The 17213-nt window shown below is 36.0% G+C and overlaps 3 protein-coding genes across 3 annotated transcripts in view; 2 read left to right on the top strand and 1 right to left on the bottom strand.

Moving 5' to 3' along the window:
• The first annotated feature begins 2273 nt into the window (after positions 1-2273).
• On the top strand, positions 2274-3065 carry LOC134799256 (uncharacterized). The gene has a single exon (XM_063771635.1). The coding sequence runs from the start codon at positions 2395-2397 to the stop codon at positions 3061-3063; it is 669 nt and encodes a 222-aa protein (XP_063627705.1). The 5' UTR covers positions 2274-2394; the 3' UTR covers positions 3064-3065.
• Positions 3066-6764: 3699 nt separating this feature from the next.
• On the top strand, positions 6765-7930 carry LOC134799255 (DNA repair protein XRCC4-like). Its single transcript, XM_063771634.1, has one exon. The coding sequence runs from the start codon at positions 6812-6814 to the stop codon at positions 7442-7444; it is 633 nt and encodes a 210-aa protein (XP_063627704.1). The 5' UTR covers positions 6765-6811; the 3' UTR covers positions 7445-7930.
• Positions 7931-8910: 980 nt separating this feature from the next.
• LOC134799152 (bifunctional glutamate/proline--tRNA ligase) overlaps positions 8911-17213 on the bottom strand; it is a 102709-nt gene continuing 94406 nt past the window's right edge. The window contains exons 28-31 of the mRNA XM_063771559.1: positions 11330-11571; positions 10603-10763; positions 9724-9867; positions 8911-9143 (exon numbers count right to left, since the gene is read on the bottom strand). Of these exons, the coding sequence (XP_063627629.1) occupies positions 8978-9143; positions 9724-9867; positions 10603-10763; positions 11330-11571 (713 nt within the window). The 3' untranslated portion in view covers positions 8911-8977. The remainder of the gene's footprint in view (positions 9144-9723; positions 9868-10602; positions 10764-11329; positions 11572-17213) is intronic.

Raw genomic sequence — 17213 nt, 5'->3', positions numbered from 1 at the left:
GCCTTGGTCATTAAATCGAATTTAGAGTGCAGACAGATTCAAGCGCTTTTTTAACGCGCGTTGAAAAAGCTCCCGTGCAATGGGGGCTTAAATGGTTTTAGCGCGCTCATGGTATAATAATATACTCCGCCTGGTACTCTATTCCGAGATTCGCGTATGACCTAACTGACACGGGCCTACGTCATCATGCTGTTTACAGGTTCTCAAACTTTAAAATGTGGGAGAATTTTAACCAACGGTGAAAATTATTTTAACGGCATTAATTTTAAGTTATTCATGTAGAAACATAGTAAAATAGAACAAATCTAATGTATTAAATTAAACTTAATTTATCTATACAAGACAAACGTTTGAAAAACTAATTCACAGTTACACATTAATTACCAAGCTTACGACGTGAAAAGTTTGGAAAACACTGCGACTGCTGACACTGAGCGAGAAGGAAATAACAATTAACACGCGTTCGACAAGGATGACGGTCAGGGCATGAAGTTATCTAGATCCGAATTGTCAAATGTGACAGCGCTATCCTGTGTTGCCAGTAATGTAAACAGAATTACCCGAACGTCTGAAATTTCTTTTGTGAATCGGAAGATATTGCAAACGAATAATTAAAAATGACGTGTTATTGTAAAATTTAAGATAAAATACATATAAATGAAAATTATAAAATTATAAAGAAATATTTTAACTTATTAACCATAGGTATAATGTACCCATGTAACATGTTATGTTGAAATAAAGTGGCAATGTTATTGTGACGTAGCCCCGTGTCACTCTGGGAATAGAAGACCATGTTTTATTAGACCATGAGCGCGCTCAGCGCTTACTGTGTAAGGTCAGTTGTCGGCACGCCACCGACGCACTCGAACACGCGTATGATGGATGTTTTATTGTTTTAGTTATTGCATTTCAGTTCAAAATGACGCAGCTACAGATTAGAGAAAAGGAAAGGAAGTACCTACTGCTAAAATCTTCTTCTTCAATCATGAACTTTATAAAGACATACCATTTTTATGGGATAAAAAACATAAAGATTACAAAAACAAAGACATTAGAAATTATGGTAACAAAGTGCTTCTCGAAATGTACAAAGAATTCCACCGAAACGCGACGTTCGATTCGAACGATGATCACTGCTGAAATGAAAATAAGACACTAACTAGCGTCGCTAGCTAGTGTAGTGTAATGAACAAGCTCTTTTTTATCTCGCCGAGCAACACTTAATTAGCGCTCTGCAAATTGTATAGGTAATGTAATGCCCGCTTAAAGTTTAAACGTTTGAACGGGGTAGACCGGGTAATGGGTAGACTGTCAATTTCACTACCAAGGCCCATGGTCTAATAAAACATGGTCTTCTATTCCCAGAGTGACACGGGCCTACGTCACAATAACATTGCCACTTTATTTCAACATAACATGTTACATGGGTACATTATACCTATGGTTAATAAGTTAAAATATTTCTTTATAAGTTTATAATTTTCATTTATATGTATTTTATCTTAAATTTTACAATAACACGTCATTTTTAATTATTCGTTAGCAATATCTTCCGATTCACGAAAGAAATTTCAGACGTTCGGGTAATTCTGTTTACATTACTGGCAACACAGGATAGCGCTGTCACATTTGACAATTCGGATCTAGATAACTTCATGCCCTGACCGTCATCCTTGTCGAACGCGTGTTAATTGTTATTTCCTTCTTGCTCAGTGTCAGCAGTCGCAGTGTTTTCCAAACTTTTCACGTCGTAAGCTTGGTAATTAATGTGTAACTGTGAATTAGTTTTTCAAACGTTTGTCATGTATAGATAAATAAAGTTTAATTTAATACATTCGATTTGTTTTATTTTACTATGTTTCTAAGTACATGAATAACTTAAAATTAATGCCGTTAAAATAATTTTCACCGTTGGTTACAATTCTCCCACATTTCAAAGTTTGAGAACCTGTAAACAGCATGATGACGTAGGCCCGTGTCAGTTAGGTCATACGCGAATCTCGGAATAGAGTACCAGGCGGAGTATATTATTATACCATGCCAAGGCCTATTGACTTCCTTAGAATGATGTGACTAGTTCACTACGGATTGTGATTTTTCCTCTAGACTAGACCACGCATTGGCATTAAGAACGCATATAATACATACTTACATAGACTTTTTGTCTCTACTGCAACTCCGTAGTCACCAAAGAGTATAATAATATATGTATAGTTAAGTAGATGGTAAGTAGTCATTATCAAAAGAATGACAGTCTGGCACTTGTCACTTTCTTGTTGTCTTTAATAAATAATTTATAAGAATGCGTAAAATCATGAGAATGAAATAGACCATACCAATTCCAAAAATATCCAAAACAAAAACCTGACCCACATTTACTACAACAAGTCAATGGATTTAGATGATGCTATTACTATAACACCATTAGAAATCGATGGTAGACGATGGTATGTGATGATCGGTTGGCTTGAAAATTCATTCAAACTAAATCTATATCATTCAGATGTTGTATGGAAAGGCAAATTTTCCTACAACAGACTAGCGACCTTCAGTAAAAAATTTAACATGACCGAGGAGGAATATTATTCCAGCATAAAACGATGTTTATCTGAAAGGAGAAAAGATTACTACTATGAACTTAAGGACGGGTTTTTCTATTGGAAACAAAAAGTTCCAAACGGATTAAAACAAAATAAACGAGATGTGATGATAATTCGAGGATTCATGCCAGTTGAATTGCATACCTCTTCAAACAATACTCGTCCAGATTTGATAGAAGTTCTTTTGACTTTAAATAAGCAACTAAAATATAAAGTAAATAAACTCAAAACTGAGTATAACACAGTTAAATCAGACTATGAAACGTGCTTAAAAGACACTCAAGAATTTTTCAATTTAAAAATTGAGATGGAGAAAGCACTTTGTAGTAAATTTTTAAACACAATTCGTGTTAAAAAATCTGATGTGGATTCATTCAAGACTTCGAATGCAGTGTGCGCTGACACCAAACTATTTATTAATCGTTTGAGTAAGATTCATTCACAAAAAATTAAGGATTGATTTTCAAGCATTAGGTAATTTAAGCATATTGTACAATCGGCATCCAAAAATTTAACCACGTCCACACTAGTAAGGATTGAGACTGATTGAGACTGTTAAAAATGCGATAAAAAAAGATGGTAACACCTCCTTATCATTAAAGTCCTCATTTCCAATTGGATAGCGTTAGCAAGCGTTAGTTTTTGCACCTAAGCTTTCTTTAGTGTTCATGTAATACATTACCACAGGGTTCTTCAACTCGAGAAGCTCACGAATGGCGCTCGGAGTTTTAACATAAACCCTGCCAAAGAAATTACAGTACTGACACTAATGGGCGTTTTTGAGCAAAAATACAAGTATATTTGGTCTACAGTTTACTTGGTAATTCGAAATGGGTAAAGTCGAAAAACATATTACTTAAAATGTACGAATTCATTAACGGGAAATAGAAACTGTAGTTTGCTATAACAAGAACTTTTTGCTGTATTTTGTAACGGGTAATGTCTGCAAAGTTTTTTTTTTTAATGTCTAATAAAGAATGTTTTTTTTTCATATTTTATGAATATTATACGTGTTCCTTTTTTTGGTGTGGTAAAAAACTGGTAGCAAAGTTTGTTTAACCCCATGCCTTGAAACCCTCACAACGCTCAAAATTCCACTTATGGAACTAGCCCCTTCACTTGTGGTTCAATTTTGGAATCTTTCGCTTGCTCGGTTGTCCAACTTATCAAGTTATCAATATCAGGACAAAAGGTTAAACGACAATACATACAGAGGTTTACGTCTTTTAATTTCTTCAGTATATGTCCTTAGCAAGGCCTATTGACTTCCTTGAAACGATGTGACCCTTCAAAATTGTATATGTGTTGTCCGTTCCCAGACGAGATTGCCAGTAATTAACATAAAAATATTTTACTACAGCAACATTGCTAGAACTGGCTTTGTCTATACGATTTCTAGGAACAAATGAAATTATTTTATCAAATATTTTTTGATTTGTATTTTATGAAGTAGTCATATGTAAATTATTATTTATATTTTGATATATGTAAATTGTTATCTATTATATTTCAGTTTGTCTTTGTCTATGTTCATAAAATCTACGAAGGGTAGACGTGCCTCTACCCTCCTTAATAAAATTAAAAAAAAAACTTTGTCAATAGGCCTCTTTGATAGGCCTTGATTTGGGCCTGGCCGGTAAGAACATAGGTCATTACAAAAGTCTGTAATGTCAATGCTGTCAGTAAAGTAATTTAACGCAAAAATATCATATCAGTTTTCATATAAAACGATTTATTCACTTGAAATATATTTATTTAGGTTCCTATTAATTTTTTAAAATAAAAACTATTCATATGTACGAGCAACATATCTAAATGCGTCTTCGCACAGACAGGCTTAGTTAAAATTAAACCGTTGTCTCTCTTCCTTCCTTGCTGTATCCGGGAATGGCGACTTTATCAACAATTCTTATCCGGATTATGAAAAGCCCTAATGTGTGTGGAAACCAGAAACAGCGATAATTTCAAGGCAAGGTAAGAAATATATTAATATTTAAATAAAAATGAGCGTACTAAATTACCAAATTCAAATATAATAATTTAATCTTACTATCCCCGTAAACCCGCGGACGTTATATCGCGTCCGAAATTATAATCAAAATTCATCATAGATGTAAAACTTCACATTGTTTGAGCTGGTAAATTTAGACCCTAGGAATTAGCGACGTTAGTAATTAGGAAGTTAGATTATATTGTTTAATTTGTGACTATTTTGTTTTAGAAATTGAATCAATCAAATTGATGGCTTGAGCGTGAGATAATAATATATTATAATCCTGGGCCGTCATATGATTTCTTGGAAAAAGCTCAAAGGGCACGTATCTGCCGCATATCCAGACTAGTTTCCCGGTGATCAAGAACGCCGCGCGGAGCTGTGAAGCAGAAAATGTCCGATAACCGGATAGATGTAATAACAACATGTAACCATTTGCCATATCAATGTATGTATTCATATGTATTACTCCTAACATATATACAGTAATGCTAATAGGAATGAAAATATTTATATCTTAATACGTAACTTTTTGTTACCTTTTATATTTGACGAATTTCTAAATATAGTACCTAATCATTATCTTTTAACGTATTTTTTTATTTATTTGTGATATGCTAATTTAAGAGCCCAACAACGTGCACACTAGCGCCACTGCTAAATAATCGTGATTATTTAAATTTAAAAAAGGGGCCGCTACGGACTGTATTGTGTATTTAAGTACCTTTTGAATACATCAAACTAGTATTTAAGTTGCTGGATTCGTCGATCTATGTGCTCAAAACAAAAACGGCCGTTTTAACTTTGGACGGGTAGATTGACGAATCCAGTAACATAAAAACTAGTTTAATGTATTCAGTAGTGGCGCTAGTGTGCATGTTGATGGGCTCTTAAAAACCTGACCCCAACAAAAAAGAAAAAAATACAAAAAGAAATTCCCTCTCCGGGATTCGAACCCAGGACCATTAGCTTCCAGAACTGGATTACTGCCAATACCCGCTAGGCTAAACGAGTTGTCAATTCTAATTACAATGGTATCCTACCAGAGCGCTAGTATTAGGTCCTTACCTATGAAATTGGCGTTTTTGTTCATAGATATAAGTCTGATCCTAGTTTTTTTTTTTTACAAAAGTACATACACAATTACAATAAAACTACAATATGATTTCGCCAAACTGCTTGACAGCAATTAATTGTTATTTTTTATTGTTAAGTGTTCAGAATTAAGCCTTGAAAATAGGTCTTTTCATGTGCTGTCGGTTCGAGTATTAAAATTACTTATATTTTTCTAATGGTACCAATTTTCAAGAAATGGAGATATTGAAAACATACCTTAAAGGTGTCAAAAATTACTGGAAAAATTTTGTTTGGTTTGAATTAGCCATCAAAAAAATATCCGCAAAATTAATTGTATGGAAATTCGTGTTTCGTTGAAATTCTCCGAACAAAACGCCAATTTCATAGGTAATGACCTAATAGTATAAACGAACTTTTGAAAGGGACATTTTTTTGTATGGAGTTATCGTTCTTCTCCTAGTGAGTATTATATTCTTTGGTCCTTAGTATCTACAAAAAGCTATTTACGAACGAGTTCAAAAAACTTTTGTTTCATTCTATCATTTCAATTCATTTCATCTCACTCTGTTGTGCCGATAAATCGCAAAAGTGTGCCGTTAATGGCCAGCGGTGATTGCATACTATTATATTTACAATACAATGCTGCATTGGATCAATCAATTAAATTCATTGCTCTTGCTTAACCGGGAATTATAGTCTTGCAAACACAACTTGTCAGTCAGTAAAAACCAGGAAAATAATACTCGTCCCTATCTTTTGGGTGCTAGGCACTAGCCTAAGTACTAACTGTGGCCTATTTTATAAAGCTACAAGTTACAATTTACAAGCGGAAGTCTCGTTCTAACACATAGGGTTAGAAAGAGACTTCCGCTTGTAAATTGTAACTTGTAGCTTTATAAAATAGGCCACTGGTATGATTTTCTGTCTTTGTTTGAAATGATATCCTGAGCCAGACTATATTTAAAATCGGATGCCATTTGTTGCACCGTCTGTAGACGGCTTAAGAGGTTAAATATTATATCTATGGGTTAAACAGGTTTTACGTCAACGCGTCAACGTCAATGTCACTGTCAATAGATTCAATCACATGCAAAATTTTTTCATAATAATAGCATAGCACTACTAAAATGTTATAAAAATGGATCAAAATGAACGAAATAATGCATTCGTTACAAAATTATACATAAATGGTCGAAATATTTACATAAAAGTGTCGTGGAAAGATAACGAAACGGACGTTTTTCGCTTAAAACTGTACGAAGGAGAACGCACTTGGTCCGGACGGTTTTCTGTCGAGTTTGCTGAGAAATACAGGCAGTATTTTGACGAAACTAAACCAGAATACTTGAAAAATGTTGAGCAGAGTTTAAAAGGTGACAGTGATGATTGTACCTACGCTTTTAGTGAGACCGGCGATGATGAGGCAACGTTCGTTTGGAAGAAGAAATTTATAGGTTCCACTGCTACTAGAATCCACGGATCGGTGTCCTTGAAACTGGATACTCCTGAGTCCAAAGACGTTTTGATAGATTTCTTATTGGATGAAAATAAGAGTTTACAGAAAGCCATATCGGATTTTAATGAGAAGGCCAACATATTGACCGGGGAGCTAAATAAATGCAAGCAGGAAATGGAGAAATATGTAGACATCAAGACCACTTTAGAGTCTGTATTGTATGGGAAGTTTGTTCAGATATTGAATACTAAGAAGAGGAGAATAGAGCTACTTGAAGAAAATATACAGAAGTTCACTCAAGGAAATAATGATTAAACTGAAAATAAATTTAAATGACTATTATCTGTGATCTCTTTAACTATAAACTGATTGTGAGTTACTAGAAAGTTACTGGAGTGTCCCACAGTCATAAATATGCCTATATACATTTGCATATTATTATTAAATTCTAAATTACTAACCTACTACATTCATTGACTTATATATTTATCAATATCATATTACTTTATAAAGATAGCCGCCTTACAGTCACTATGAAGTGGTGCCAGTTTGTTGGTGCATAAATCGCATTTGGACATGTTCACTCAGCATTATATGAATGGGGCCCTATCTTAACTTTTGGAATCTTTGCCCACATCTGTATGGACTAAACTGTATTATTCTGACTTCTTCAGTTTAGGAATAGTACATAGATTTTTTGTTATTGATGTCTACAATTCGTTGACTATTGTTGATAATAAAGTAACATTCATCAAAGATGTTATGTTACCTAATGAAAAAAAGGTTATTTAATAAGTGTGTTTTAAGGAACATTTTGGTTATATGCAAATAATAAATTATCTGGTAATAAAAATAAATTATTTTCTAACTTTTTCTTCTTGTCTTTTTAATAAAATAGGACAGGTTTTGTTTACACCTTTTTCCCATTAAGATTCTCTTGTTCTCATCAAATATTAACACCGCTATGGCAATGCGGTTGGCTGGTTGAAGTATTTAGCAGATGGCGCCAGCATAGCTTGCCCTGTCCTAAAATGTCCTAAAAATCCCTAGAATTGTGTCAAATTTTTGTTTTTTTAATAGAATTTTATGCCATGCATGGGCTGGCCCTTTAAGCCAAATCTCATAGAAAAAGGGGCAAGCTATGACGGCACCATCTATGCAAACCTTTGACAGTTGCCACCCCATTAGTGTAACTTGTATTAACCATATTTTGCATGGGGTCTTTAACCCCCTCCCACAGTGAACGTGTTAAACTAGTCGTACTGTGAGTATTAGTCTAGAGTGTCTAGACCGTGCATACCTCCATGGCCCTACCATTTTGAAAAATTTGCAAGTCGCAGCTGTGCTGTGACATGCCCGAAGAGTATAGTAAGGATCATGGCCTACAGCTGATGCTTTAACAGGCAAGAACATGCTAGGTGTATCAATTTTGTATAGGAAATGGGGTGCCTGTCACTAAAAGTAAATAAATAAATATTATAGGTCAATCTTACACAGATCGACCTAGTCCACAGTAAGCTCAATAAGGCTTGTGTTGTGGGAACTAGACGACGATATATATAATACTTATATACATAGAAAACATCCATAACTCAAAAACAAATATTTGTGATAAGCACACAAATAAATGCCCTTACCAGAATTCGTACCCGAGACCTCCTGCTTCATAGGTAGGGTCACTACCGACTAGGCTAGGAGGCTGTTAAAGTGTAAAGTGATGGTGTCTTAGCACCATCAGGCTGCGAATTGGATGCACGGATGGGACTTTGAAACAACTATAATAATATTGTCAATAATTTATTCGCTGAATATAAAACTTGAACTTAATCTGTTAATATGGGTTAGTAGCTAGTAGCTACGTCCGAAGAGCGTGATCATCTTGGGCTTGTTGTTGCACGCCGGGTGTATGCAGCGGTCGGCCGCGGTGAGCGCGCGCGGCGGCTGGAACGGGATGCAGAGCGACTTGGCGCCCATGGCGGGGGCCTTCACGTCCGTGGTCGAGTCGTCATCCGTCCTGTCAAATAAATTTGTAATAATAAGCCCAAACAAACAAAAAACTGCTATTCTAACAATTAAGCCCCCAACTGCTTGGCCCCAAACGTCCCAAATAACTGCTAGCTGCATTGCCACGCTGAATAACCATATCTGGTGGATATCTGATGGACCAGATAAGAGCCAGCCAGATATTCCAGATAATAAGCCTGTGACTTGGAATTTTTATGTATAGTAGGTAATCATTCTCGCTTCCCAACTTAGTGGTTTTAGAACAGTTGAGTCAGATTAGAGTACACAAATTGCCGCGGCTGTGCTGGCTCAGACAGGCAGACTACATCGCGATAATATCGATACTGTATTGATGCTGAATCGTGGCTGTAGCGATGCAGTAGGCCTAGTCAAGGTGACGATCGCTTGCGCTTCGCCATCGAATCGCTTTGTCTCTCTATCACTCTTCCATATTAGAGTGACAGTTGCGTTTCGTTCACTACATATCGCCTGTATCGCGATACTAACGATGTATATTATTTACGTTTCGAGTGGCGTTTTTTCAACGATTGTCACTTGTCTAGGCCTTGGTCCTAATAGGGTAAATGTACCTAGCGCTGTCGTTCTTGATATTATCCTCGCACGGTATTTCCCCGCAGAACGGCGCGAGCAGGATATGCTTCCTCTCGAGCGCCGCCGTGAAGTCTTCCCACTTGGTCACCGATGATAGCCGCTCATCGCGCTCTTTCGTTGCCCTGCAAATAACATTAAATAGGTACTAGATTGGTGTCATGTCACAAGGGAGCAAAATGTCATATGAAAAGGCGTAACACGGTGAAGTATTTTAAGATGCACTGGCTATCCAGGAACGCGTCCACTTGGTAACAACCATTTATTGAAAGAGAGTGATGATATGTAAGTATACATTAATCTGTCGTCGAGAATTGGTTCTACCCTCTTACATAATTATCCTCATATATTACACACGGAAGACCAGCGTCAGGTACTACTCCAGTAGGACCTGGCATTATGCTGAGTGTTCACCTTTTTCAGTGTAGTTACAGTGAACAAGTTAGTTATAAGTCTTTTTTTTTTCTGTGTATGCATTGTATAACTGTGTACTTATACTGAAATAACGTATATAAACTACGTTTGTATGGAGAACCGGTCGTCCCCATTCGTCTTATCGCGTTTTGGACTAGATACACTATTTTCGGCCGTTGTCTGTTTAGCATAGTGTGTAAATCATTGTACTAACTACATGTTATTAACTTAACTCCAATACTCACTTGGCGAACATCTCATGATGCGTCCTCTCAAGCAGATCGGTCAGATCCTTAGGAGCCGTGCCTCGTTTGAACGTGAGCTTCTCTCCCGTGAGTCTTCTGACCGCTACCAGCTCGCCCTTCGCCAGGTCTTTGGCTCCCACATAGGATAGTATAATACCACTGCCAACGTAACTACTGTCAACTTGATAAGAAAATACTCACTTGGCCAACATCTCATGATGCGTCCTCTCGAGCAGATCGGTTAGATCCTTAGGAGCCGTGACCCGCTTTAACGTGAGCTTCTCTCCCGTGAGTCTTCTGACCGCTACCAGCTCGCCCTTCGCCAGGTCTTTGGGCCCTAGCTCCACGCGGACTGGAACACCCTGATGGAAAAAGATTGGTACAAACGTGAGATGAAACTGACACCAGCTGGCTACAGTAGGTAATCCTTAATCTTCTTCAATCTAGCGTTTTCCCGGCCTAGCGCCAGCGCTAGTAGGTAATCCTTAATAAGGATTTTAATAAAGGAAGAAGCTATTAGACATAGTACAAACAGTAAAACTCTGACTGTCCATCGGTGGACGTTATGCCTTTTGTAATAGGGACGTTTCCTCTACATAAAATAAATTACTTCACACTGTGCCCGATATAAAGCATCAGGTAATTATTAGTAAAACATACATAGCAGTTATTTTTAAACACAATTTCTATTTAATAAATCTGATTGAAAAAGTCGGTGAGTCGACCGTGACATCACTATACTCGTTTTCATATAAATTCCATATTAGCAAATCGTTTTGACAGTTCTAAAAAAGAAGCTGATTTGACTAGTAGGGAAGTAGCCTATAAGGATTGCGAACTGTCAGTTAGTTAACAGTGTAAGTGATGGTACTGTGAGGTCTGTGAGGCCATAATGTTGAATGGTACAGCAGTAAAGTAGCTAGCTTACCTTAAGCTCCCAATGGTTGAACTTCCATCCAGGCGAATAGTTATCCCTGAAATCTCCCTCAGACTTGATGCCAGCGGCCACCAGCTCTCCAACCAGTTTGCTGCACTCGTCCATCAGCTTCTGACGATCCTCGTTACTGGTGCTGGCTGTGATGCCACAAGGCACCACGATTACTTGAATGTCGGCTACACGGGGAGGCAACACCAGACCGCGGTCGTCACCGTGGACCAGGATCATTACACCTGAAAGAATGAAAAGGAAAAATGTTTTCAGACAAATAGAATCAAGGTTGGGATATCCTAGTAGGCATATGGACGCCAGAGAAAGAATATATGTATGTCATTGTGTTACCCATGGCTAAAACAAAAGATGTGCAACTAAGTATTCTGCCCACAACACATTTAATCCGTAACAGCCATAGGGTACGTGCATAAACTATAGGGGGCAGCACAGGTGCCCTGTTTATTGGCGCGAAGTGTAAATGTCAAGTTTATGCTTCGAATTTAGCCCACAAGATGGCAGAATCTACAATGGCTGATATATATTTGTGGTTTCGTAGTATTTTAGTATCATCTCACAATGGAATTTTTGATAGGCGAATTGCCGCTGCAGACTGTGAAGATTCCTAAATTAAATAGGCTACAAATATAATGACCACCAAAAAATACTTTGGTACCCTAAATAAAAAAAACATGCTTACCAAAAAAAATTACTGAACCCCAAAAAAATAAGGCCTAAAAATACAAAAGTACCACCGTTTTAATTACGACTGCCCTTCAAATTGTATTCAAATACCAAATATATTGAATGACCACCAAAAATCATGAATGATCACCAAATCTTGAAGACCAAATTAATGCGATATTTTCACCTAAATAAACCACTATGATTACCAAAAAATGTATACATATTACCAAATAAAGTAAACTGATGCCAAAATTACTAGCCCCTCCCGCTCAACCCCCCGTACCCAGCACCACATACCTACCTAACCTACTTTTCTAGTAGCATTTCGTTATGCTACTAGAAAGCGACCCTTACAGAAACGAAATGGTACTATAAAAGTAGGTTAGGTTAGGTTTGAACTGCGACCTTTACAGAAACGAAATGCTACTATAAAAGTGGGTTAGGTTAGGTTAGAACTGCGATCCTCACAAAACCGAATTGCTACTAGAAAAGTGGGTTAGGTTAGGTTTCAACTGCGACCCATACAGAAAAGAAATGCTACTAGAAAAGTGGGTTAGGTTAGGTTTGAACTGCGACCCATACAGAAACGAAATGCTATTAGAAAAGTGGGTTAGGTTAGGTTTGAACTGCGACCCTTACAGAACCAAACTGCTATCAGAAAAGTGGGTTAGGTTAGGTTTGAAATGCGACCCTTACAGAAACCAAATGCTACTAGAAAAATGGGTTAGGTTAGGTTTGAACTGCGACCCTTACAGAAAAGTAATGCTACTGGAAAAGTGGGTTAGGTTAGGTTTGAACTGCGACCCTTCCAGAAAAGAAATGCTACTGGAAAAGTGGGTTAGGTTAGGTTTGAACTGCGACCCTTACAGAAAAGAAATGCTACTAGAAAAGTGGGTTAGGTTAGGTTTGAACTCGACCCATACAGAAAATAAATGCTACTAGAAAAGTAGGTTAGGTTTGAACTGCGACCCTTACAGAAAAGAAATGCTACTAGAAAAGTGGGTTAGGTTAGGTTTGAACTGCGACCCTTACAGAAAGAAATGCTACTAGAAAAGTGGGTTAGGTTAGGTTTTAACTGCGACCCATACAGAAACGAAATGCTACTAGAAAAGTGGGTTAGGTTAGGTTTGAACTGCGACCCTTGCAGAAAAGAAATGCTACTAGAAAAGTGGGTTAGATTAGGTTTGAACTGCGACCCTTACAGAAACGAAATGCTACTAGAAAAATGGGTTAAGTTAGGTTAGAACTGCGACTGTTACAGAAATAAAATGCTACTAGAAAAAGGTGACGAAGTGGATTAATTAATTTAATAGTATTATATTAAACATTTGCACATTTTTAATAAAAATGTGGTTACAATTTTGGTGGTCATAAACTATTTTTGGGTTTTCAATGATTATTTTGGAGTAATTTGCTTTAATAGGATAGCAACCCAAGTAACAATTTGTGGTTCTATAGTAGTCGATAGAACGTTTCCCAAATACCACCTAAGGTCCTATAAAAGACCAAAGAAGATTGTATAAAGCCGAAATGGCGCATCTTATGTGCCATTCAGTGATATAGTAGACCTGTAGCAGTGTCAGTCGTGACGTTTTAGGTCTATAAAAGTGATGTGATGATCACTTTTGTGCTAATTTGTTGTCAGTGCGCCATTATAGTGTTCATTTATACTATAGTGGTATTTGAGATTCCATTATAGTGCTTGTTTTATACTATAGTAGTATTTGAAATTGTATTATAGTGCTTTTTTATACTATTGTAGAATTCATAGTTCCTTTACTACGAAATTTGCTATCAAGTTTTCCATCAACTGTTGTGAGTGGTTTTGTTGTGTGTTTACTTCACAAAAACGGTACTAAGTAAAATGGTGATAAGTAAAGACTTTATATTAATATGCGCCATTTAGATGTCGAATAATTCGGTCCTTAGTGCAAAAAGTATATGGGACGGAAGTTTTACCGTTAGAATAGTATTAGTTTAATGAGGAATTTTAAATGCCCCCTCGATTTATTTATGTTTTTAATAAAATAATTTAATAAAATATTATGATATTCACCATAGTTACTACTATACAGCCAAGAAGTAAATCCGACGCTTTTATAGGCTAACTATAGAACTTACGACGAAATATTCACCGCCATCATGATTAAAATTAGGGTTCCAAAAGAATTTTGCTGTGACCCAGTTACACCTACAAACTCTTTAGAAAGATATAGGATTTTTTATTTATTTAGATGTAGTCATTACTGTTGTTTCCTTTTTCAGTGTCATTGGTAAAAAAAATGTGCTAATAATGGATGTCGATAAATATCTAAACCGTCACGATTTTATGCTTGTATTAAATCATTGATGATAAATCTCACCTACAATATCACTGGGGTCTTTTTTATCAATTAATTAAAATATAAAAATATTTTGTACGGAACCACATTATGTGGCTTAGGCCTGAACTTATATAAGCAAGATGTAAGTAGCCATTACAGATCAAATTTATCATTTACAAGTAGTCGTTTTCTACCTTTATGTATCTAACTCGGTTTATAAAAGACATAAAAACTCAACTATAACGCTGTTGCCTTTTAAAAGAAAAAACAAAACCACTATACAACAGTTTTGTGATATAAAAGAGTCATTGTGACGTTTACAGCGATGAGATATAATAGGGATTTAAAAACTACTAAAGCGCTTTTTAACGCTATAAATATGTCCCAAAAACGCTACTATAGAGCAAAACAGTTCTATAATAGTGTTCATATGACTACTAAAGTATTATGTACTATAGCAGTGATCTCTAAAGCCACTATATCCTAAAATCGTTGTATAGTTGGGTTTTTGTCACTGTTAAAACACAAAACTATAGCGGCTTGCAGGGAACCTTAATAGCGCAAAATACTGAAGTATTATGTACTATAGCAGTGATCTCTAAAGCCACTATATCCTAAAATCGTTGTATAGTTGGGTTTTTGTCACTGTTAAAACGCAAAACTATAGCGGCTTGGCAGGGAACCTTAATAGCGCAGATTAGTTGCATAAAAGTGATTCCAAATACTATTATACAGTAATATTGCTCTATAGTGGTTATAAGCCTGTTACAACCTGTTATAGTACACGCCTATAACGGCTCTATAAAATGATGAAATAAACATTTACATCAATTGCTTATAGAATATATTAGCTGTATAAGCCTATAGAGCAAAAAGGTGTTGCCAAGCGCTTTTATACGACAGGTGGCCACCTCTGAAACCTTAATACGACGTCTATACAAGCTTTTAGCGATAAAAACTAAAATTATAGGACTAAAATGTTACTTGGGAAGATTTAAAAATTTGGTTATAATTTTACATTAAAATGGAGTTCTAATTTTGGTGGTCATTTACTATTTTGGGGTTTACAATTATTATTTTTGTGTTATTTTCTTTAATAGGATAGCAAGATGTAAAAATTTGGTTATCATTTCACATTAAAATGGGGTTTGAAATTTGGTAATCATTTACAATTCTTGGGTTAATAATGATTAGTTTGGTGTCATTTCCTTTAAAAGGATAGTAAAATGTAATAAAATTGGTAATCATTTCATATTAAAATGGTGTTATAATTTTGGTGATCATTCATTATTTTAGGGTGGTAAAATATATTTTTTTGGTATTAAATTTTACTAAATCTGGTGATCAGTTAAATAGCAGCCAATTAAATACCTAGGTATGTAAGAAGGTAAAATGTTTTCGTACAATATAGATACAATTACATCGCTCAGATTATACCACGCGGGTGAATAAACGAATGTAAGTAGATTGTAAAAATAAATGTAAGTACCTACATTATCATTGTTTGTCTCTTTAATCTTTCGTATGTGTGTGGCGGTCTAACATCGAGGAAACAACCCTCGTTAGAGTTAGAGGAAGACAAGTCTGCAGCGATTTCAATAACCCACGCAGTGCAAGTGTTATTTATAAGTAAGTCATAATTTCACAGAAGTTTGACGTTTAAAATAACACTTGTTTCGCGTGGGCTATCAAAATCGCTGCAGTCTTTTCTTGGTCTAACCAAAAACATGTGTAACAAGTGCGAGTCGGACTCGCGCACGAAGGGTTCTGTACCATTACGCAAAAAACGGCAAGTAATTACGTTTGTTGTATGGGAGCTAGTGATGTGCCGTTCCCGGGAAAATTCCCTTGGTGGGAAATTTCCCGGAAACGTTCCCGGGAAATTTCCCATATGAAGGGAAAGTAGGAGAATTTTGAAATGGCGCATAGATATACTATTTTATTATCAGAAATTCAGTCAATACTTAGCATTTTAAACTTTTTTTAAAAACATTATAAACTGTATCTCATCCGCCTACGAAAATTCCCTATACTCCCGGGAAATTTCCCATTCTTCCCGGGAAATTTCCCATTCTTCCTCGGAAATTTCCCATAGTTGCTGGGAATGATTTCTCGGCCAAAATATTTTTCTTTACAATAATACGCCATTATTCAACAAAATCGATACAAATCATCACAGTTTAATCAGGGTCAAAATAAGTTAGGTACTTACTAATAAGAATTCCGTAAGCTTTTTACCAAGAAATTCTTCTACATACGAGTGTTAAGGACGGGTTCTTGTGAATGTTTTTGCATTATATTATCAAAATATCTAATAAAAAAATCTGTAGCCATCATTTTTTGGAGATAAAAAAAAAATTGTATCTATTTCTATGGAGAAAATTTCGAAATGATCTGACTTCGCATTCAGGTACATCGGAGGCTTAAAGTGATGCCATATATTTTTTTGAAACATCCAAAGTGTCGAATGTTGTAAGCAAATCCATTTTCCAAGTTTTTTTTTGGGAAGCACCCTTTGCATTTTACGGTTTTTGGCTACTTGATTTTACTAAACGCAGTTACTTGTCGTTATAGCTAGCTTTAATTAAAATTGTAATACACTTAATCTGTTTCAATATTCTCCTGTTTTCCCGGGAACACCGGGAAATTTCCCAGTAATTTCCCATATGGGAATATTCCTTGTTCCCGGGAAATTCCCACGGCACATCACTAATGGGAGCCCCAAGAGCCCCACTTAAATATTTATTATATTCTGTTTTTAGTTTTTGTTGTTATAGCGGCAACAGAAATACATCATCTGTGAAGATTTTAACTGCCTAGCTATCACGGTTCATGAGATACCTACAGCCTGGTGACAGACAGACAGACAACGG

This window comes from Cydia splendana, chromosome 18 (genome assembly GCF_910591565.1).
Source record: "Cydia splendana chromosome 18, ilCydSple1.2, whole genome shotgun sequence".
NCBI lineage: Eukaryota > Metazoa > Arthropoda > Insecta > Lepidoptera > Tortricidae > Cydia > Cydia splendana.
This window is presented reverse-complemented; position numbering and strand designations above follow the sequence as displayed.